General features: G+C 36.1%; 3 protein-coding genes across 3 annotated transcripts; all 3 read right to left on the bottom strand.

The window, feature by feature from the left end:
* Positions 1-828: 828 nt before the first annotated feature.
* LOC140991482 (uncharacterized) lies at positions 829-10,735 on the bottom strand. The gene is made up of 7 exons (XM_073461445.1): positions 10,627-10,735; positions 10,325-10,422; positions 4,295-4,487; positions 3,746-4,054; positions 3,598-3,669; positions 2,674-3,348; positions 829-1,505 (listed from the first exon to the last, which is right to left on the bottom strand). The coding sequence occupies exons 2-7, from the start codon at positions 10,414-10,416 to the stop codon at positions 1,041-1,043; spliced, it is 1,806 nt and encodes a 601-aa protein (XP_073317546.1). The 5' UTR covers positions 10,417-10,422; positions 10,627-10,735; the 3' UTR covers positions 829-1,040.
* A 1,123-nt stretch (positions 10,736-11,858) lies between these two features.
* On the bottom strand, positions 11,859-14,827 carry LOC140991326 (EIN3-binding F-box protein 1-like). Its single transcript, XM_073461241.1, has 2 exons — positions 14,570-14,827; positions 11,859-14,180 (listed from the first exon to the last, which is right to left on the bottom strand). Exons 1-2 carry the CDS (start codon positions 14,592-14,594, stop codon positions 12,277-12,279), a joined length of 1,929 nt encoding a protein of 642 aa, XP_073317342.1. The 5' UTR covers positions 14,595-14,827; the 3' UTR covers positions 11,859-12,276.
* A 4,190-nt stretch (positions 14,828-19,017) lies between these two features.
* LOC140991098 (phospholipase D alpha 1-like) lies at positions 19,018-23,955 on the bottom strand. The gene is made up of 3 exons (XM_073461020.1): positions 23,632-23,955; positions 20,096-21,995; positions 19,018-19,696 (listed from the first exon to the last, which is right to left on the bottom strand). Exons 1-3 carry the CDS (start codon positions 23,722-23,724, stop codon positions 19,263-19,265), a joined length of 2,427 nt encoding a protein of 808 aa, XP_073317121.1. The 5' UTR covers positions 23,725-23,955; the 3' UTR covers positions 19,018-19,262.
* Between the last annotated feature and the right edge of the window lie 463 nt (positions 23,956-24,418).

Here is a 24,418-nt window from a genome sequence, read left to right as displayed (position 1 = left end):
AATATTGATTCCAGCATTTTCATTTATTAGGTTTTTTTTTAAGGAAAAAAGGATCATACTTGCACAAATTTATTTTAAAAATATAGGGATGGTTGTAGGGGGGATAGGACGGGCTGGAGGGAATCTGAAACGTCAAATTTATGTCTGATTGAGGATTTTTGTCTGCTTTAATTTAATTAATGTACCTAAAATAAATAAATAGATGTCATTTCTCTGACACTTTTAACCACTCAATATTTTTGGACACAACACACTTCTCTTCCAATTTCAACGCTAGCTCTTTTGTACCTTTCTACATTATTACTTCCATTTTTCATGCAAATACAAAACATTATCTCCACGGGTGGAGGGACAGCCTGGGTGTTCTCATTTAATATTAATTCAATATGAACTTAGAAAATTCTAACCCGAATATATATAAAAATTTGGTTCTGCTATCGTAATTATCTCCCACTAACTTCAAGGGAAAAATTAAATTTTGGTATCATGCTAAGCATAGATTTACTGAAATTCACATGAAGTTTTAGGAAACACAAAATCATGGTTAAAAAAAAATATACATACTCGTATATATAACCGGAAATTTTAGTTAAAAAATGATTATTTCTATAATCATTTCGGATTTTTAGAGTAAGAAGATGTCACTCACGCTATTTGACTTGTGACATTAAAGTTGTAGCTTATACATGACATCCATCACCCTTTGGACTGTTTTCTTCTATTTCCGATCCTAACTTGATGCTATGGAGGGACTTACTCCTATTTCAGCTCTCATACTTGCTGCTACTAATGGCGATAATAGAGTCATGAATATTTAACTAATTTGATAAAACGTGAAAATAATACAATATAATATTATTTCATATATCCTTATCATGAATATTATTCAAAAATAGCACTCAACTGATAAACAAAATGGCACAAGGATTGAGTGATGAAACTTAAAATAAAAATATTAGAATACAAAACCAAATCAGCTACAAAAAGTACGACCAACAAATTATCGTCATAATGGCCAAAAAAATAAAAGAAGTACCTGGTTAGTAGCAGATGGCATCTGCATCGAAGGAACTGAAGGACAATCTAGTCTTCTTATCAGAACCAAAGCTGAACTTCAGATCAGATCCATCATCAATCGAGTCATTGCTAGTAGATGGAAAAGAGAAGACAAGACTTGGATTTGATTTATTTGCACCGAAACTGTAAGTAGGCTGCGGAAGAATACTTGCAGATGGCAGGATGGAAGGTGTTATCGGTGGTTCAGAGAGAACATCAGCAGCAGTACATACGGGGAAAGTGAAGCTGGGACCATTGTCCGAGTTAAAAGCACGAATTTCAGGCTTGTTGATGGAAATTGATGGCAATGAAGGCTTAGTCCCGTGATTCTTTGAAAGCCCTGAAGCAGCAGAATTGATGGGAGACTTCAGTTCAGGTCCATTACTCAGACGTGTTTGTGGAAAAAACACATTTTTCTCCTGTCCATGACTGGTTGTGACAAAAGTATTCTGTAATAAGAAAATTGTGGTTAAGAGTTAACTGACGTGTAAGTTAACTGGAATCCAGATAAAAATTGAAGGTAGAAAATAATAGTTGAGACCATATACGTTTATCCGCTATCTACATCTGTCATTTATCTGGCCAAAGCACTCTACCGATACATGCTTTCTTCAAATTATTACAATCTGATATTTGCCTTTTGGAAGAGCTAAAACATTCAGACTACTATAAAGTCGAAAATCAAGGCACTGAGAATGCAAAACAAACTTTCTATATGTCTTAGTTGCAGTTGAAACCCCTGTTTCTATGACAATAAAAGCCAGAGACAAATGTGATGATTTTTGACAGAAGACTCGGTGGAAAGAACTGCTTAGTGATTAATTACAAATTGTATTGGTAAATACGGACATTTTTCAAAACTGTTGGGACTTTGAAATGTTTCCTTAAGAAGTGCCATAGCATATCTTGAATCAGATATCCAAGAGAAATCAGAACGACTTAAAAGTTGGTAAAACTTGCCTTACATGCTAACAGTTGGTTCAAAAATATAATTTAAACTAAACCACGAATTGTCCAGTTTTGTGTTAAGAATTTTAGATACCGATAGATAGGGTGGTGGCATCTGTGTCCAGATAAAGCCCATAAAATGAAGGTTGGTGCGCCAATCAAGGCCATTATTAAGGCGTTAACAAAATTACAATCTTCCAGGTGCAGATGAATAATCATCATAGAGATTTGCTTCCATGTCATATTCCAAAATGCAGCATTAAGCATGGAGAAAAGAGTAATGTTCCAAAACATCATAAATAATTCACAAGGATGGCAGCAGCTTCTAATGGTTACTAACAAAGTTTACCAGTCTAATTGTAGAACAAAGAAAATCTATCGCACACCGTGGCATCTTGCATATATTGCAGCTATATGATGCTTTGTTCATGCTTCAGCTCAATTCGGTAGGTTGCCTTTAAAACAAAAAATAAATAAAAATTCAACAGCCACTATCTTATACAGCTAGGTTAACTCATAATGATATTTATCACGGAGGTCATGCTTAATTGTGATGCTAGTCAAATCACCGATCTTCAGTGATTTGACAACTGATACAAACTATGTAGAAAATGGGGGAAAAAAGAACCACGGGAATTAAAAAGCAGCACTCCGAAAAAGATTACGTACCACATTTGAATTCTTGACCACAGGAACAGAAGATGCCCCAAAACCTAAAGATGGAAGTGCATTTGTACCAGGCACCATGCCAGAATCAAAAAAGATTGTGCTAGGAGCCTTAGGAATCACATTGACTGCATCTGTTGCTGAAAAATTCATGCCTTTGTCATGAAAATTACCAAAATAATTGGAACTGCTGGTACTTTTGTTAATTTGTGCAGTGGAGTTGAGGCCAGATAAACCAGCATTCTTAAAAGAGGCAAGATCTCCAGAGTGCACCGTGTTTTCCTCGTGAATGATATCACCAGCATCGGAAGAAGACTTTTTCCATTCATTTACCGATTTAATTTCAGCTTCTTTTTCTTTAGGTGTCGGCTTGTTTCTATCCAGGTGTTCCAATATTTTTTTAACTGCCGGACTAACATCGTTATCAGAGAAACCTGATGCATTGGCATCTGTTAAGGATTTTGAAGTGCCACTTGTTTCACCAGGTTCCAGATTTTTCTTGGCAGTAGGCAAGATTCCGCTAAAAAAATTGGAATTTAACTTTTCTGATGGGACATCTTTAAGTGAGCTCAGGATCATAGATTCTCTGGGACGGACTTCTGAAGCAAATTTATTCCTGATGCGGCGAATAGGGCCCACGGATCCATAGTCATCAACACTGTCAACAGTCGACCTTACCTGAAAGTCATTTAAGATGCTTTTATAGAGAACTCAAGCACACCCGCTAAAATACAAAGGAATTTGGATAAGGATCTAGGCATTTAGCCAAGAATTCATCTAGGTATATTAATTTTACATTGGCAGACAAATGTTCACTTCTCATATCCAAACTGTGTTACTGAATGGATGTAAGTACTTAAAAAAAAAAAAAGCAAAGCTAATGCAATACAAGTAAAGAACCACAATAACAAAAAGCTAATGTTGTACCTGTCCATAAATGGATGACGGAGATTGTTGAAAGGGAGTTGATGTGTTAACAAATCTGCTATTGGCATTTAACTGCATCAACCAACAACATTTAGACAACAAAAACAATTAATCTTTATGCATCAGCTTCAACCATAACCTCACATACCTTAGCTGTGGACCTCGACGAGATTGTTCTAGCATAAGGAGTTCTTGGAAAATCACGAAGCCCATATCTTCTACTCTGACTCTGTGGTGTCTCGTAACCATGGTGATTGTTGAGTACAGCACCAGGCCAACAGATGGATGACTTAGCAAAAGGAGATGGCACAGGTGGCTGTTGTGAAAACTTATTGCTTGGTTCAGCTCTTTCACCTTTTGATGTGTAACTACGAAGAACGCGGTCTTGTTCTAAAGTACGGCCAGCCATATATGCACGAGCAATATCAATTGGCGAAGCACCGACCCCAACTGGAACCTGGACAATTTTGTGAATTAGTGACTTCTATACATGAAAATCGTGACAGGATTCCAGATCTGAATTCTGAAGAGCTGCCTGATGCATATAGATGTCATCAAAATTCCTTGAATTGAAACGTACACTCATACATGAATATTTGATCTATGAAAAAAACACGATCACCATCTAACAAGCTCTGCATAGGTAACAATTAACATGATAAAATCAGTATGGAAAATAGATAAAAGGTGCACTCACATCTGACTTTTCAGGGAAATTGCCAAGTGTGTCTCTCTCAATAACATGCTGTATATCTCCTGCTGGCGTTCTTGGAATTTCATGGATCCACCCTACCCGCTCACTATCTCCTCTAGCATCCCTTCTTGATTGCTCCTCCAACTCAATGTCCACCCTAGAATTTAATATTGCCACCAAATGGCTAATTTCCTCTCTGCATTGCAATTGCATCAGATATAAGTTTGATCCATAACACTTTCAAATGCGCATGATTCCCAAGGGTGGACTGATGTTGAGGGCAAAAGTGGGCTGTTGCCCGGCAGCTTCTTGGTCTGTTCTTATATGTAAAATCTAATAGCCCAAATTCTTCAAATAGCCCAAAATTTTAAAAGGCCCGGGATTACAGTAAATATGACTCTAGCCTCATGTACATTTTTAAAAGCCCTAAGTTTTGGAATAATCAAGTGTTGTAGTAGGAGTGTGCTGCTTGCGTCGACACTCTCCCACATGGGATTTGTTTATGCATACCCTCAAGCATGGTTGTTTAATCGAAGCCCACTTGGGTACAAATAGAAAATATGTTCTCTTTTTATATATATTCACGTGATTGGAATTTGGCAGTTATTAATTTTTTCGGAGTTTTGCAATAATTTATAGATTGTTCTTGCTGCATGATTCATTATTGGTATGTTTGATGTTTAAGATAATTGGATGCTACAATGTATATATATTTATATATGTACTTTGAAATAAATTTTGCCCAAAATAGTTCTGGCTCCATCCCCGATAATTCCTAATCCCTGAAAACATATATACAAGTGTGTATTACTGCATTAACTAACCATGCACTACAAGCAAATCATGTGAGGTTGAGATGGGGATTTCTCAAGGCCAAAATTTTCCAGTTTCCACATTTCTGAATACTCGCTGCTAACACTTGAACATGAAAACTTCTAATGGGAGTAGCCAAAGCTCTTGTCCCTAAGCCAGATAATCACAGCTAAGATATTTCTAATCTCAAGAACTCAAAGGCCAACTCTTGAAGGGTATTTGTTGAAAATGAAGAAGAAGCAATTTGGCGGGGAGAAAACTTCTCCCATTTTTCAGAAAATGTTTATTGAATGTTTATGTGAACTAACTGTACAAACAACTACCTCATATCCTATTTATACTAAGAAGAAAAAGTTCTAACAAAGGAAACACGTTTCTTATAACTTATAAGACACAACTTTAAGACTCCCCCTTAACCTTCGAATAAGTCCAGCATTCCAAGCTTGGACATTAGGTACTGATGTTGGCCTTTTCCCAGCGCTTTGGTTAACAAGTCCGCTAGCTGTTCTCCCGTTGAAACATGAGATGTTTTGATCAGCTTGTCACATATCTTTTCTTGTACCAAATGACAATCGATTTCGATATGTTTCGTTCTCTCGTGATACATCGGATTGGCCGAAACGTGCAATGCAGTCGAGCTGTCACAATAAACCATCACTGGGAGTGTTAACTGCATTCCCATGTCCTTTAGGATCCCAACTATCCAGATTATTTCACATGTTGTGTTTGCCATTGCCTTATATTCTGCTTCAGCTGAAGACCTCGAAACCGTTGCTTGCTTCTTGGTTTTCCATGACATCAACGAACTTCCAAGCTTAATACAATAGCCAGTGATTGATCTTCTTGTCATGGGACAAGTTCCGAGTCGGAATCACAATAAGCTGATAGAGATAAAGAGCTTTGGGCAGATAACAAAATCCCCTTACCAGGCGAAGATTTCAGATATCGTAGCACTCTCAAGGCTGCCTCCAAGTGTGATGACTTTGGATTATTCATGAACTGACTTAGTGTTTGTACAACGTAGCATATATCAGGATATCAGGCCTTGTAACAGCGAGATATATAAGTCGACCGATCAACCTTCTATATTCATCAGCATCGTCCAATAATGGATCATTAATAGCGTCTTTCCCTACACTGTCATCAAACTTCTTCTAAGTGAGCTTAGCGTTTTGATCCATTGGAGTGTCACAAATTTTAGCTCCTGCTAAACTTGCATCTGATACAAGTTCCAGGGCGTATTTCCTTTGGTTCAAACATATCCCATCTTTGGATCGAGCAACCTCTATACCAAGAAAGTATTTCACTATCCCTAAGTCCTTAATCTTGATATACTTGTGCAAATGCTTCGATCGAGATCTGATGATTACCTTTGATCAGTATATCATCTACATAGACCAGTAATACATTAATAAAACCTTGTTATTTCTTGACAAACATTGAATGGTCACGCTTGGATTGTGAAAAACCAGCCCTTTTCATGATGGATGCAAATTTAATGTTTCATTGTCTCGATGCTTGTTTGAGGCCATATAAAGATTTCATCGATTTACACACCTTATTGCCTTCAAACTCCCCCTGTCTTCGAAGTCCCTTGCAATCCTCCATCTATCTTCGAAGACCTTGAGGTAACACCATATAAATTTTCTCATCAAGATCCCCTTGAAGAAAAGCATTTGTGATATCCATTTGGTATAAAGGCCAATGGAACATGGCAACAACACTAAGAAGACATCTCATAGTACTGATCTTGGCTACTGGAGAAAATGTATCATGGAAGTCTACCTCATAAAGTTGAATATAGCCCTTGGCAACAAGTCGGGCCTTGTAACGATCCACACTACCATCAGGATTATATTTAATCTTGTAAACCCATTTATTCTCAATAGGAACCTTACCCAATGGCAAATCAAATATCTTCCATGTATGATTATTGGCTAGTGCTTGCAGCTCAAGATCCACAGCAGAAAGCCAACGGGGATCAACTATTGCCTCATGATAGGAAGTAGGCTCTTTTCTGGCAGAGAGTTTCGAAAGAATAAGACGGAGACAACTTATTATAAGCGAGGTAATTAGATATGGGGTGTGGAGAAGATGAGCATATGTAGTCTTGAGACCAAATTGGAGGTCGAGAAGTGCGAGTGGATCGACGTAGAAAACAAGTGTCAGGAGTAGGAGCTTGTGGCTGTTGCTGTGAAGGTGGTAAGAGATCAATAATGGGTGTGTCGATAAGTGCATGTATGGGTGGAAAGATGGACTCACAATGGGAAGTATGCGATAATGGAAAAATGGTTTCATGAAACACAACATCTCGGGAGACAAGAATTTTTGTTGTGATTAAATCCCGGACTTTATACTTTTTTTGAGAACTGGAGTATCCAAGAAAAACACAAGTGCTAGCGCGGGGAGCAAATTTATCCCTCTTAGGCAATGTGGAAACATAGCAAAGACAACCCAAGACTCGGAGGTGAGAGTAAGAAGGAGGAGCACCGAACAAGGCTTCAAAAGATGTCTTGTTGGATAAAAGATGTGTTGGAGTACGATTGATGAGGTAAGCTGCGGTGAGGACACAATCACCCCAGTATTTATCAGGTAGAGATGCCTGAAACTTTAAGGAGCGAGCAACATCGAGAATATGACGGTGTTTACGCTCCACGAGACCATTTTGTTGGGGGTATAAGGACATGAACTTTGATGAATAATACCCAAACCATGAAACATATCTGTGCATTCATGTTGGAAGAATTCCTTCGCGTTGTCTGTCCTAACGACTTTGACAATAGCGGAAAATTGAGTTTGAGTGAGGGCTAGAAATCTCTTAATCATAGGAAGAACATCTAGCTTGGAGTGCATTAAGTACACCCATGTTGCTCTTGTGTAGTCATCTACGATGGTAAGAAAATATTGTTCCCCATTGTATGTGGGTGTATGGAAGGGTCCCCATACGGATGAATCAATTGAAAAACAACGGATTAATCTATTGATCTTTTCTTAGGAAAACACATGTGAGTTTGCTCAGATAAAGGGCAAATGTCACAATGAGACAAACCAGAAATATTTGGCGAGAAATGTAGCATTTTCATTCGAGTCAAAGAGATATGTCCTAGGCGTTGATACCACAAAGTTTCCTTTGGTACATCAGTGGTTTGTGTACTATTAACGGCTGAAAAAATGACCTAAACAAAGGAAATCAAGAAATAGATTATGTGGAAGTATTTTGTGCATCCAGGAGCTTCAAGCTTGACTTGTCTAGACAGTAAAATCCCGCCTTTCTCTACCAATCCCCATTATCTTCCCATTTGAGAGGCCCTGAAACACACAAAATCGTGGAAAGAATGTGACAAAACAATGATGATCTTTAGTGAATTTAGAGATGGAAAAAAAATTATGACGAAATTCTAGAACAACGAGGACATTTGTGAGAGTAATGGTTTGATTGATAGGGATGGTGCCAAGGCTACTAATTTTGGTGGCACTACCATTTGGCGATTGTATTGAGCCCGTGGCACTTGTACAAGATCTAAGAACATGAGGCAATCCATTAAATCCAATCATATGATCATTAGCACCAAAATCAAGTATCCATTCAATGTGAAGATAGTAGTTGCAAGACTGTCCAGTACTTGCCATGCTTGTAGTGGTGACGTTTTGTTCCAAGTCACTGGTTCCTTTGCAAGAAGTTTCAAAATGGCAGCATACTGCTCAGGTGTAAAGAAGGATCATGCACCTTTGGCCACATTTGGTTGCTCAGCTTCATTAGTACAGACAACCAAAGCATTACCCTTTCCTAGCACTCTGCCTTTGTCATTGCCTTCCCTGTTGAATTTTTGGTTCCCACCTTTCCACTGTCCCTTGTAAAATTTGTGTCCAGGAAGGTAGCCATTTAGTCTGAACCAAGTCTCCTTGGTATGCCCAAGCCAATTACAATACTCGAATCTAACGTCATTCTTCTTTCTATTCTGAGTAGAGAAGAAGGCAGAAGGCTCCAGCTGTTGCAGAGGCACACTTAACAAACTCCGATGTGATTCTTCTTGAGATATGATAGCAAAAGCACTAGTCACTTTAGGAAGTGGGTTCATCATCAGTATGTGGCTTCGAATGTGAACAAAACTGTCATTAAGTCCCATGAGGAACCGAAGGAGTTTGTGTTGTTGATCAAACTCAATGAATTTCTTCGAAGACTCACATGAGCATATAGGCAGCGTCACAAAATAAGCATATTCATCCCACAATTGTCCAAGCTTCGAATAATATGTTGAAATTGAACTGTTACCTTGCACATGACAACCTATTTCTCGGTGTAGTGCAAAGATTCTCGAACCATTCACCTTATCAAAGTGTTCCCGCAGATCGTTCCAAACTACAGCGGCATCGGTAGAATATATGATTCCACCAAAAATTTCCTTCGATACAGCATTCATGATCCAGGACAAAACGATCGCATTGCATCTCTCCCACTGAAGTATCTTATTCGAACAAGGATCTGGTTTCTTACAGCTTCTGTCAATGAATGCAAGCTTCTTCCTTGCTCGCAAAGCGATCTGCATTGCGCGACTCCAGATCCCGTAGTTTTCAGTACCAATCAGTTGCTCATTGATCAAATTGAGCCATAGTGTGTCCGATGAATTAACATATAATGGATCTAAGACATCAATTGCAGAAGACGCCATCAAGATGAAAAACAAAAAAAAAACTTTGATGCTGAAGAAAACAATGACGATCAATATGATTGATCAATCCTAGAGTCAGATCCAGAAGATGCAATTCCAACTCTGATACCATGTTGAAAATGAAGAAGAAGTGCTAACTGTACAAACAACTAACTGTATTGCCAATGTTTATGTCAACTAACTGTACAAACAACTACCTCATATCCTATTTATACTAAGAAGAAGAAGTGCTAACAAAGGAAACATGTTTCTTATAACTTATAAGACACAACTTTAAGAGTATTCGTACCCAAATCTATCATAGGGATATCTAAGATTCCTAATTTACAATATTGCCAATAGAATCTCTAATATCCCTCATCTTTTCATTCACTCAGCAAAATCTTCATGCATCTTATATGCAGCTGCACCACAACATTAACTGTATTTTCTAAGATTCTCTCAAACACATTTAAAGTTCAATCTAAGATACGAGTTTTCTCACTATTTTCAACATCTCGCAGAGAAATAGGTTGGACGCATACTTATGAACTGCAAAAAAAAGATGTACCTAGAAAAAGTTTTTCCCTTGATCAACTCCTCGATTCTCAAAAAATGAGAATCATAACGAATTCCGCCCTTTTCTTCAGAAGATCGGGACATTATAGCCTGCATAAAAGGTTTCGAGAAATCAAAATCACAAAATTACGATAACAGCAAATAAAATCGAATCAAGTTTGTTTTGGGACAGAACACAGATAAATAAACAAACAGGTATTCCAATTTTAATTTAAAATAAATGACAAAAAAATACAGCAAATGCCGTGGCTAGAATCGCACCGTGATATTCTAGCGCAGAGCAATTGTCCTTACCCAAAATCTAAGCTGGACTAGTGGGAGCAGGACAAGAGTAGTGGCCGCGCCGCCGTCTTCTTCTTCTGTCGAGTGACGACTATCCACGGCGTTTATTATTCTTATTATTATTATTCAATATATACATTAGTACTAAAATTACATTTTGCCCCTCCAACTATAAGTTTCAAACCATTTGGCCGCACTAGAAATGAGTTGCTAATGGGAGTTGGGAATACACTTCAATTATACGAGTTGATTTGGATAAAAAGATGTGATTTGGAAATATATTTAAATGATATATTATAAATCTATCATAATTGTAATCTATTTTTTTTAGTAAATAATCTTTATTATATTCAAATATGTTAATAAATGAGTAGATTTGAAATACATCCAAAATAAATTCATTCAAATAATGAAATGAATTTAAAATTCATGAATATGAAATTCTTAACTTCAAATCATTCTATACAATCACAATTATATTTAGTGCTTGAATGATAGAATTTGAGATTATGAATTTCAAATCTTTTGTTTTGTGCAAAATTCGAGTTATTCGTGTCAAATTTATACAATCTCAATAATAATTATAGTGGATTCTAAATGCAATATAGATGGTTGTCATTTGAAATATATATCTCAAATCAAATCCAAATCAAATTTATCTATCCAAACGTAATTTTTATTAATAATGTAAAAAGAATGTGTGTGAAAAATAAATTACCATTTTTTAAAAATTAAAGGAAAAAAACCTTCCCCTCTTTGTCTTTGTTATTTACAACTAAAACATTTTGTCTGCTTGTTATGTCTTGTTTTTCAGAGTAGGTCTCTTGTGAGATGGTCTCACGAATCTTTATCTGTGAGACGGGTCAACCTTACCGTCATTAACAATAAAAAGTAATACTTTTAATATAAAAAGTAATATTTTTTCATAGATGACCCAAATAAGAGATATGTCTCACGAAATACGACCCGTGAGACCATCTCACACAAGTTTTTGACTGTTTTTTTCAAGTGAACTTTTTCCATTGATTTTAGTAATGACTACCCCTCGAAGACATCTAAAATTTATAAATCATTGGTCTTTTTTGTAATGTCCTAAATTAGATAAACTAAAGTAAACAAATTTAGCCCGAATAATGGACACGAAAATTATTGCCTTTCCTTGGGCATATCGACATAATAAATAAGATCCCAGATAAATATCAACTGAAATAATCTATTGTTATTAACATATAACTCGAGGCAAATGTGGCATATTACAATCAAGTGATCTGCATGAATGCCACAGCAAGATCCAACAAAAAAAACCAAGATCAGGCAACCAAAAAAACAGCCATGGTAGGCTGTCACTGCCAAATCCCAAAGTGTCAAACTCCCAACCTAGCCTGTGTTGCTCTAAGCCGACCGCTGACTAATATGGGAAAGACAGGACTTCAAGAAGCGACACGAAAGGTATACGAAACCGACTCATTAAATGCATTCGCGGAAAACCAAAGGCATCAAAAGTGTAAGCCTCTTGAGCAAGAAGCTAAAAGGGTTTCAACAGACTTGTCAAATACAAGGATGCCTGCAAAAAGGGAAGGAAAAAAGATGTATTGCCTTGGTCTCCATGGAAAACAACCGAGTGAAGGTTATGTAACCCGAAACAAAACTCCAACAATCGACTTATGATAGGATATCACATTCCCATAAGTTCTCGGTAAGAAACTCGATTTTGCTGCTTGTAATAGAATAGCAATGCCGAAGATTCAATCCCACCAGTTTCCGTCCCAATTTCTCGAGGGACGGGACGCTCTTATCCGACACATTCGAGCATCCAGACAAGGAAAGAATTTGCAAATTTGGTTGCACCCCACGAGCCAAAGCCGCAACACCAGAATCAGTGATCAAACATCTCGAAACATCAAGATCATTAAGCAAGGGGCAACTGTCAACAAGTGCCACCAAACTTGCATCCGTTATTTTCTTACAACCATCAAGATTTACCAATTCAAGCATTCTTCCATGCAACCGAACCAGGGCAAATACGATCTTGTCGCTCAGATTTGAGCAGCCGCTCAGATTAACCTTTGAAAGTCCCGTTGCACAACTCTCCAACAGAGGAATCAGACAGGCATCCGTGATTCCACTAAGCCCACTTAGATCTAAGTTGTGTAGTTTTGGACACAGCTTTCCCACCAGAGCCAAGCTAGTGCTTCCAAATCCTGGACAGCTCCGGACGGACAAGGAACGAAGAGATTGACACGGAGAAAACGAGGAAGATTCCATATGAACATCCTTAATTCCCATGCACTTAACCAAAGAAACAGATTTCAATTTCGAATTCGAGCTCAAAATGGCATTTAAAAAGTCTATCTGTGTGATCCGGTCGCACTCCTCCAATTGCAGGTTCTCCAATAAACTGGCGGCTTTCGAAAAAGCTACTATCCCAATATCAGAGACAAAACAACACTTCCGAATGGATGCATGTTTCAGGTTCGGACAGCCCTTTCCAAGTGCTTCAAGGCTCAAATCTGTTATTCCTCGACACGAAGTAACAGTCAAAGTTGATAGCATATGCAGACCTAGAGCGTTTCCCATCACCCAAAACCCTTTCTGGCTCACATTGTGAAGCCCGACAAGAACAAGATTCGTAATGGTGTTTCCATAACGCCCTACCATGGCGACTGAATAATCCGTTATATCTAGACCTTGAAGTTTCACCTTACTCAAGACCTTAGAACCCGAAGATACAAGACTAGCAACACCCTGATCCCCAACTAAAGGGCAGTCTTTGATGGTCACAGACTGTAGCTTAGGACAAAATTTCCCGATTGCTTGAAGGCCATCATTACCAATTCTTGGACATGATTCGATCGTTATCGAGGTCAAATTTGGACAGCTCTTCGCAATTGAAGCTAAACCATTATTCGATATTGAAGAACATTCACTTAGGTCCAACTTAACCAATGAATGGCAGTTTCTTGATATTTCAAATAGACCTTCATCCCCAACAGAGTTAAGGTTCCACAGTGAAAGAGCCCTGAGTGAAGGGCAACAATGAGCAATTGCAGATAGACCATGGTTTGTAACGCCACGTAGAGAGTTGCTTCCTCGGATCGAAAGTTTTCCGAGCCCGCCACGGGTAGACATACCAACAGCAATAGCGGCAAGTCTTACATCTGTTGCTTTCTTGCCTTCGACACACCTTGTTAAGTATCCATCACATTCCACTCCTTCGAGACCAAGATCAGTTGAGATACATCCGACCCTACTCGAAGATTTATCCATAATGGTCATCGTGTCCGATTTCAAACTAGGAAAATTGGTCTCAAATGACGCACTAATGCGGACACTGCTCAAGATCATTAGCCAACGCTTAGAAACACATGCGGCGGTGCTCCTCTCTCGACCTCCTGGCAACCGTCGGAAGATCTCGAATAGGCATTCATCTGGAAGCACATCAATGGATGGTTTCTTATCCTTGGATGAATCCCCACCAACAATGCAGAGGCCACAGATCCGAGACCTCTTCCTAGGCGGACAGTAGACCTCTCCGTGTGTACCGAACGAGAACACGAACCCCTCACCTGATTTGAAACAAAAAAAGTCATCTAATTTGTCCGGTCGATCTCATATAGAAAGAAATGTAAGCATGCCAGCTAATTCTAATCCAGGGAAAGCCATTTTTATGAATGAGGATGCTTCTTAAAAAACTTCCATCATCTTTTAAACAAAATATTTGAACCCGACATAGTTTTACGTAGAATCCGTAATTTCATCAATTCAAAATATGATTAGAGTACCAAAATCTCATAAAATGAGAAGAAAATCATGCATTCAAACTAAGAAAAATTCATTACTGCCATGCGAAGGATATTATTCCAGACTTCCAAAAACAAAACGCCTTCAAAATCAAACAAGATTCCTACAACAAAACTACAAACAGACACAAGTGTGAGATGCTGAGAAAACTCACCCCTGGAATTGACAAGAGCGGGCATGGTCTTTTCTCGCAAGAATCTCCTAAGACAGCGAAAAAGATTCAGCTTTTGTCTAAAATCAACACAGCCCAGATCAAGATTTTAGCCAAGAATAGCATTCCAAGAAAGAAGATCCAATATTTTGTTGAAGACACAAACACCGAAAAATCTGGGATGAAAATTACAAGCAAGAACAGAGAAAACGTGTAGGTTTTTTCTTTGCTGTTTCACTATACAATATCACGCGCAGTATTTATATATCTCGAAGCCCAATGTATGATTGTATGCATGCATTTATGCGATATATATATAGATAGATATGCTGAAAAGTGTCAACTCTTTGAATGCATGAACTAATGAGGAGGGCCAAAAATCCCAATGCTAAGAATTCTTACATCGTTCAATGAATCTTTAGGTTACAGCTCTTTTTAGACTGCCACTTGTGGTCAACTGGATCGATTAACTTAACTCCTTTAGAAGGAATTTTTTTGATTTTGTTTATTACCTCATGATGTAAGTTATATATATACACACACATATATTTCGAACACATCTGTATAAAATAATAAATAAAAAAATATAGATTTCTAAGAAAGAGTAGGTCTCTTGTGAGACGATCTCACGAATCTTTATCCGTGAGACGGATCAACTCAACCGATATTCACAATAAAAAGTAATACTCTTAGCATAAAAAATAATATTTTTTCATGGATGATCCAAATAAGAGATCCGTCTTACAAAATACGACCCGTGAAACTGTCTCAAATAAATTTTTACCTCTAAAGAAAATGTTCCATTCAGCATTGAAGATATCAATTACTAGTTAGTTTTTTTATTACAGGTGCTTGTCAGTTTGAAAACCATATCGTTTGAGTTTTTAGACAAAGATATAGCTAATTCTTTGGAGTAAAAAAAAAATTTCTAGACAAAATAAGTGTTTGTTTTGAATGAATATCAATGCTATTATATAAAGGTTGAGAGTCTTTGTGGTCCAACTCTGTGACAGCAATTAGTTTTTAGGAAAATTTCATATACATTTAGATAACTAATGTTTTTCATATAATTTACCCATAATTATAATATCTAATCAACTTTAAAAATTCACATATCATCTCTATAAATTACATATTTAATATAATCTTATTATCTTTATCCAAATAATAATTAAAAACTATAACAAAATTTTTATAATCAACTCGATCTATTATGATCATAATCATGATTTATATACATAACAATCATTATTTTACACACACATGACGTGTGCGTTGTTCGTTAGTTTGAATAATTGCTTAGAATAATACAGTGGTAAATTTATATTTTAAATTAAAATTATAAAATCAATACTTTCCACCAACGAACATTTTATAAAAATAAAAGTGATAAAATTAAATATATTGATCATATTTAATAAAAATAACAATGTCATATTATAGATAATTAAATTGATACAAAAATATATAGTATTTTTAAACCATAGAAAAGAAAAATGAATATGCAATAAATTTAATATATGAAGCTAAAATAACGATAAATATAAGAAATTGTACATTATTTTCAAAAATATTAATTGAAAATTTATATATTGTTTCAATATGTTGATTTTTTTTAGGTTTGAATTTTCTTATATCTGATTAGAAATGTCGGCAACTGGCTCCGGTACACCATCGATACATGAACCATGAATCTTTTCGGCATTAATTTGAATATAAAACATTTAATAAATAATAATTTTTCCAAAAAGAATGAATGGTACAAGTGGTCTCTCAATCACCAACACATTTTTTTTTAAAATTTGCTCATGTGGTACATAAAATCTAATAATCGGGGTTCTCTAATATTCAACTAATATATAATAGAAATTTATTAAAAATATAAACTTGATTGTGTTCTAAAATATATAACAAAAATGTTTTCTTCCATTTAATTAATTCCCAAATCTGAAACTGATCAATAATTTCTGCAACACATTTTTCGTAAAAAATTATCAATATTTGAGCACTTCATATTAATCACTTCGTTGTGTTTGAGATATGTCTGACAAAATTAAGGGTGTCAATTTGAGTGGATCGTGTGGGTTTGGGTCAGGTTGATGCATGATAGTATAAAAAAGTTGATCATCCCAAACTTGAACCAAACCAAAAGCTACCAACTCGATCGATTCGACTCAACCTAATTTTGATTTTTTACTTAATTTTTTAAATAATAATAATATTAAATAATATTATTATTATTATTATTTTAATTTAAACAATAATAACAAAATGTTTCATATATTATATAAATTTGAAAGTCTAGTTCTAAAAAATTAAAAATATATTTATTAAATCAAATAAACAATAGTTTAAACAAATAAAAAAATTATAAATAAATATTAAATGATGAAAATATATGATATAAAAATATAATAATTTTTTTTTTCAAACATACAACATATTAATATATAAACGATGTTTTTAATTATATATTTTAAAAAATTAAAATTAAAATTTTCGGGTTAACTCGAACCCAACCCGAATCCCAATTAATTTTTCGGATAAGATATCATGTCCAATTCGATCTAACCCAAATACAAAAACCTCCAACTCAACATGTTAACTCAACATGTTTTACGAGTCATGTCAGATTTTGACATGCTTGCACAAAATTGACAGACTATCTAGTAAGAATTTTGTGATATATATGTATAATTGTGTCTGCCGTACGTACATGCATACATCACTTGTTCAAGCTAAAAATGCAATGTATCCAAGCAAGTTGGTCAACTAGCTACTATTTAGTGAGCGTCACTAATGCAATACATATCAATATTTTGTTATATAATAAATTGATGAGGATTTATTTCATTTCCCATATGCTGACGGTACATCGCATGTGCGCACACAATATATCGGACGCCTTGTTTTTTTATTTATTTTATTAATAAGAAAAGAACATGTTGGTAATTTACAATATAAGAGTAATATTTTATGTAATAAAATACACAAAATAAAATAAGTGAGCATCAGATCGACGTCACGTCAAAAAAAAATCAAGCTTTGGAAAAACCGAAAAAAAATATTAAAACTGAAATTTGACAACACGACACACCAAATACAGAAAAATGCATGTCTTCCATTTGGGTTAAGGATGAGCCATGGGTCCCAAATCTAGTTTGAGCTGGTTTGGGCCTAATCCTAGTGAGCCTATTTATAGGGTATCAAAGGGTTTACATTTATAAGAAATTATTAAATGATGATATTCATAGATTTGTCTAACAGTTGATTATATACTCTCGACTTCTGTCAGATCTTAGATATATATATACATATCATTTGGATGCTTATTTTTTGGAGGAGAAAATCAAAATCTTGTGTTATATTAATTCTACCTTTTTAGTTTAATGATGATCAAGTGAATGCATGCAGTATAAAGTAGTGATATTTTTGGTGATTGTATTTATTTTAGAAAATAATGGATATATTTGATATTGTTTAGAAGAAAAAGACTTTTAAAAAATTATTTTAATATATATAATATAATATAATACAGGGGTGTGCTAGATTCGTGTCGTTTGGCGAAATTTGGTGAAGGTGTGGATGAGTTGCATGCAGGTTGAGATTTGTACGAAAATGATGGTCCGTCCATTGAATGTAAATTCTATGAATAATGTATAGGTACAACCTAAATATCGTACAATAATATGTACAACAATAATATCGTGATATTTTGCTATTATTTCGTGAGATTTTATTATTATTTCGTGAGATTTTGTATTGAATATATAGTGCGATTTTGATAAATGAAATTTTTGTATTGAATTTTTTGTGTTGTAAAAATTATTGTATGAATTTGGTTGTACATGTAGCATTACTCAAAATCTATTCATGGAATTTGGTTCATGTTTGACTTTGTCTAGCGCGGTCAACATCGACCTATTTTTCGGAAAAGTCGTTTGTTGGCTTCACACCCACACACTACCGTTACTTAAAACTCTGCTAAATAATAATAATAATTTTGAGAGAGTTTGTAATTTCGATCCCGATATCTCGTCTCGAATTTGAAACTTCAAATTACCAAAAATTCTAGTAGAAATATCTTTCAGAAAAAGAGCAAATGCTGTTGTTTTGTTTTAAAATCAATTCTTCATTACCCTTGTGGAGACTACTGACCCAGACAGAGTTCAAGTGGCAGTTTTCGCCGGCACCGGTTGGAATAGCTTATAAAGAATAAGTTTTTTGACTAATTGAATTAGGTTGGAAAAATGTAATACCGAATTATCTTAACAAATTCAAGATGGTTTTATCCAATTTATCTGCCAGAGGGATCTTTTATGCCTAGAAGAGATTTGAGGAACTCTGTTGTGAATTACTTCATTCCCAGGAAGAAGTGGGAACTGGAAATGGTAGTTCCTACAATGTAACGAGCCATGTCGCGAGCATCGTCACAGTGTTCGTCGAGGGGATTGCCACAAATTTTATCTTCCACTTTTATTGGATTAAACATATTACATATTCAAGTTCAAACTCGATCCAACTTGTAGTCCATTTCTTTGCAGTCCACATAAATACATGCAACCTCAAACCAACTATTTATTGACAGGGTGGGGGGGGGGGGAGTTCATGTTTTTAGGCAGATACACAAGATTTTTACTTAATCAAACTGGCAGTGGCATTACTCCTTCCAAACCCTTGCTTCAACTCCAACTTTTTAAGTAGTGAGAATTGGAGGATAGAAATCAGCTCTACTGCCAAGAACTCTAGCCTTGGTGTCAGGGAAATTCTCCAACCCAGGCAGCTCTGAGACGCTTCCCTCTGATGATATACCAATAGGGTAAGACAGCAAATGCCCAGGCAAGTCACTTTCGACGGTTTCGGAGGCGTAAAGATCCCAGTTTCTTTGAGCCAAATGGTTCACTTTTTGTATGCATTCCATGCTTTGTGGGTATGAAAAAGAGTTATCCAGCAAACCAAGGTGCTCATACCACAACGCCATACGAAAACCGTGAATTTGGCCTCTTGCTGGCTGGTTGTGAGATAGGTGATATGGTTGGTATGCACCCATTGCAATTTCGGAATCCCTTGCACCATCCATGGATCTTTGGTTGATGTTGGCAGATCCTATGATTATGTATTCGTCGTCAACTGTAGGAAAAAAAAAAAAAAAAAAAACCATTTTCAGGATCCCAAAATCATGTCTCACAAAATTCAGCAGTAGGGTATCGTAGAAAGATATAACTGTTGGCAATGAAAAACTTGAAAACTGGACAGCAAGCAAACACCACATTTCACGTATGAAGCAAAGAGAGGATAATTACCATCTTGTCAAAAACGTGATTCATTATTCTTTGGAATTCAAGAAGTGAGCCACAAACATGACAGTTATGGGTACCTGATCTTTTGTACCCTCAAAATAACCTCGAACATGTCATATATTATGTGTGAACTATGAAAAGAAGTAAAATTTATAGTAGTAACGAAAAGTGAAAATGGAGCATTTGAATTGGGACAGATGGAGTATATCGGAAGAAAGAAACACTTTACCAATCATCATCTTGGCATGGACATAGATCATTCCCCTCCTGGCTTGCTGAGCTCTACTGTAATCTGTATCCGGTTCTGGTTTTTCTGAAGGCTCGTATTCTCCGCTCAGCTTCTTTTCTCTGTTACCGAGGCAAAAGAAAGTCAAATAATCCTTAGGATCAGCAATAATCCCTTTTGATTTCAGAGCTTGAACTATATCTGTGTACATCATTTCCATAGTTCTCCTTTGCCAATCCAATATAACCTGAACCGATGAAGATTCTGGGAACCCCTCGGGCCACATGGGAATCACAACGTATACCGTAAATCTTTCCCCGGCTTCAATTTTATTCACAATCTTCAACGAGAGTTCTTTTGGGATCAAGTGTAAAGCACCTATGCTTTCATCCCGGATATCCTGAGAGTACCATGAAAATGAGCTTCCTAAGAAGTACTGATTCTCGATGTAAATGAAGTCTTTCGCGCGACGAATGGCATGGATATACCCGTCTTGAATGCTTCTATCGATGATGTTATCCTTTCCACTTATTAGGCCAGATTGTGCTGCTTTTTCTGGTGAATCAGGAAAACCAAAAGCCGCACCACCATCAATGGAACGAACAACTTGAACGTTCCATGTTTCTGGATCATCTGGGAACGTGACAGGAGATGGTGGAATTATGATTTTCTGAAGTTCATCAAGCTGCAGAAGCACGTCTTGTATGCCTTGTTTCCTCCATCGTTGCTCAAAGTTGTAGAGAACATCCCACGCACAGGGACCTTCTAACCGGCAATGGATGTCATGCCATGGTTCCCTTGGACCACCTTTTTGAATTGTGGCACCACTAAAATTCGCTTGATGAAAATCGTCATGATGGGCCGTGTCTAAAGTCCTGAAAAGGGAATGAAATTGAGTGTCGTATCTCCCATCACAAAGATCGATGCCACCCACAAAACTAACTATCCTCCTCCGGTTTTCATCGCCGTTAGGCATGGCACTATCCACAACCACAATCTTCTGGTGATGAGTGAACATTGTCCCGATTTCAATATTCTGAATTATGCTACGGCCATCGTCTGGATTGCGAGGGCACAACACACAGTGCACATCAGTGTTTCGAAAATATTCTCCTGTTTCCTCATCATGAGTTGCCATTAATCCGTCTCTCTTGAGAATCCCAACAGAAGTTCTATCGTCCCAGACGAGCATCAGTACCCTCACACCTTCACTGGCTCGTTTCTTGAGAAGTTCGCCTAGTGTCGTGTCTCCTCCTTGCTTTGGCCGCCTCATGTCACGTATCAATGTAATCTCAGTATAAACAGACCAACCCGTTATGTAAATCAAGTGCTTCGCATTACTAATGGCATCAAAAATGTCTTCCCAACACCGGTTAGGCTCATAGAAATTCCCACCAGATAATGGAATCTTGGGGATGAAATGATCAGGGACATGAGCATCTTGATAAAGTGTAACCTTGCACCCTCTTCTCTGAGGGAAAAAAGTGAAAGGTACACCAGGAAACTTGGGACTTTTCACTCCTTGAGCCCAACAACATTCCCTAGCAACATCAAAGAACTGCAACCTGACATGAATCTTAGAGTGACCGTGTATTGGTTTGTTTTCGGTGTTCAAGATTTCAAGCCATTCATCTATTACTTCGCCACGAATCAAATCCGAAACAGGCACGTAGGCTCTCCCGATAAGGTCCGCTCCAATGGGGTTGTCCACTTTGACGGTAAATATTACATTGGAAGCCATGTGAGCACAGAAAATGTGGAAAGATTCGTACCAACGAGGATTGGAGTGCTCGTGTAAGAGGAGTCTTGTTCTGCCAACTCTTGCCTTTTCTAGATCGACTGATGCATAGAGCTTTGAACCTGTTTTCTTGAATCCAATAGCTCCTTCAATGCCTTCTACCACCTCCATTTTCAAAAAACAACTTGTTAATTATGTATATTCACTAAAAGATTAGAACAGATCGATGAGTTATATTGGAATCAACCAACGGAAAATCAACGGAATGTGTGTGTGTTTTTGGAGTGTCACTCTTCTTCGGTGACACTTCCAAACATACGCATATTATCCACATATATTTTTTCAATCTTCACATTCTGGTACATGAATTGATGATTATTTCAAAATCAATTTTCGTCATTAACAAAAATAATTGTATTATTTTACTATATTAATTATTTCTTTCTTTAGATTTTAAGATACAATTTATTAAAAATTAAACAATTACATTAAAGAAAATCAAATAGAGAAGAATTTGATATGAAATGTAGGATAGTAAGATTTGGATATGAAAGAGAGCATCGGTAAGCTTGATCCATAGAATCTAATTTCCGTATAAAATATTTTTTTTAATTTTATGACTTATAATCTCAACTTACTTGGCAAAAACAACATTTCAAATGATTTACAATCTACGAAACCGAACAATAGAAAAGAGAAATGACAAAACTTTACCTCGCTGCTTTACTTTAAAGTGTGATCTTTTAGTTTTGGGAAAATTGTTTTTTTTATGCCGTTATATTTGATAATTTGCGATTTTGTTCCGTTATGTAATCAGGATTGAGTTTTAATTATGTATTTTTCATTATTGTTTACAATTTTGTTCCTTTGTTTTGCAATTTTAACCATTGTTTCCATAAAAATACTTACGTATCATCAGATATATAAGCATCATGCATGGCCACAAAGAAAAGGGAGTAAAATTGATAGCAATCAAAAACTGAAATTTGATAATATACAAAAACAAATCGCAAAAACACAAACATGAATGACCAAATTTTCAATTTTTCCATTAGGAAACTCCGACACTTTTCAAATCCCCATTCAATTACTTAATTATATAAATAAAAATACATTTAACTCATCAATTACTTCAAGTCATTTAAAATCCAAACGGACTCGAGACCTGTCGTTCACAAACTCCTCCCCGACTAAAAAAAGTAAAAACTTGTGTGAGACGATCTCACGGTATTTTGTGAGACAGATATCTTATTTGGGTCATCCATAAAAAATATTACTTTTTATTGTGAATATGGTAGGTTTGATCCGTCTCACTTATAAAAATTCGTGATACCGGCTCACAAACCACTACTACTAAAAAAAACCCCAAACTTCTGCTCAAATCATTTCCATAGATACGAACTATTTCATCCACAATCCAAATATTCCCAAATATAACACTAATCTCTGTCAGAAAAAGCTCAACCAAGTCCCCAATACCAGAACATCTAGTACTGATCATCAGGTGAACTGGAATAAACTCGCTGATTTCAAAAGTGTAACCAAACACAAAGAAGAAAACAAGAACCCCATCTCAAAATTATGTGCAAATAAATTCATATTCATCCAAATTAGCACTAAAATCTTCTTGTTCCCAATTCAAGAAACCATATTATCTTCTTTGTTTTCTACCAGGCCATTTCTCTCCTCGCCACTTAAATCTCCAGTTCCCAATCTGGGATGCCTGAAACTCTACTTGACTTACCAAATAAACAATAATTAACTTAAAGAATCAGTAGTTGGGAAAGTTAAGCAGAAATACCTTGTGAAAAAAATTACCGACGGATCCGAAGTGTAGCTTATCGATCTCATATATTGTGGCATGAAGATCTCCATGAAGTAAAATCTGAGCCATTTCCTTTTAAGTTTAATTCTCACCAGCTTACTTCAATTGTTTCTAGCTCCTTCGAGTTTGATCTTCGATTTCTGTTTCTGATCAGAATTTTCAGTTTATGATTTTACACTGAAATTTGTGATCGGACATTGGTAATGGCGGAAAGGATGATCGATTATTTAATTTATATAGGGCCAGACTTCTCGATGGGATTGCTCGAGAAAAATATGAACTCTACGGTTGACATTAATTTCATCAACATATTCATCTCAACCTATACCTACATGTAAAACTAACTCAACTTCAAAAATTAATTCAAATAAAAGATTATTTAAGTCTATTATATATACAATTCTCATGAATTTTATATATGTCTGCCCAATAATGATCTGGAGCGTGACGTTTACAAATGATCAAACTATAGACAGAACGGATAGCTCAACTATGGACAGTCCAACACATAACGGTGAAATCTGAGCTCTGATATCATGTTACGATTGAGACTTGAACCGAAATCAACTCCAAAAAATAGCTCAAAGGGATGATTGTGCAATTCCATAAATACAACTCCCAAAAATTTTATATAACTGATACGAGACAATTAACAATATATATGATGTTTATAAATACTTAAAAAATGATTATGAGCTTTTATTTTACAAATTTATGTCATATGTATTTAAATTTAGTTTGTTGTCATATTTTCGAACACCGA

Source organism: Primulina huaijiensis, chromosome 13 (genome assembly GCF_012295235.1).
Source record: "Primulina huaijiensis isolate GDHJ02 chromosome 13, ASM1229523v2, whole genome shotgun sequence".
Taxonomy (NCBI): domain Eukaryota; kingdom Viridiplantae; phylum Streptophyta; class Magnoliopsida; order Lamiales; family Gesneriaceae; genus Primulina; species Primulina huaijiensis.
The sequence above is the reverse complement of the archived record's forward strand: the minus strand, read 5'-3'. Positions and strand labels throughout refer to the sequence as shown.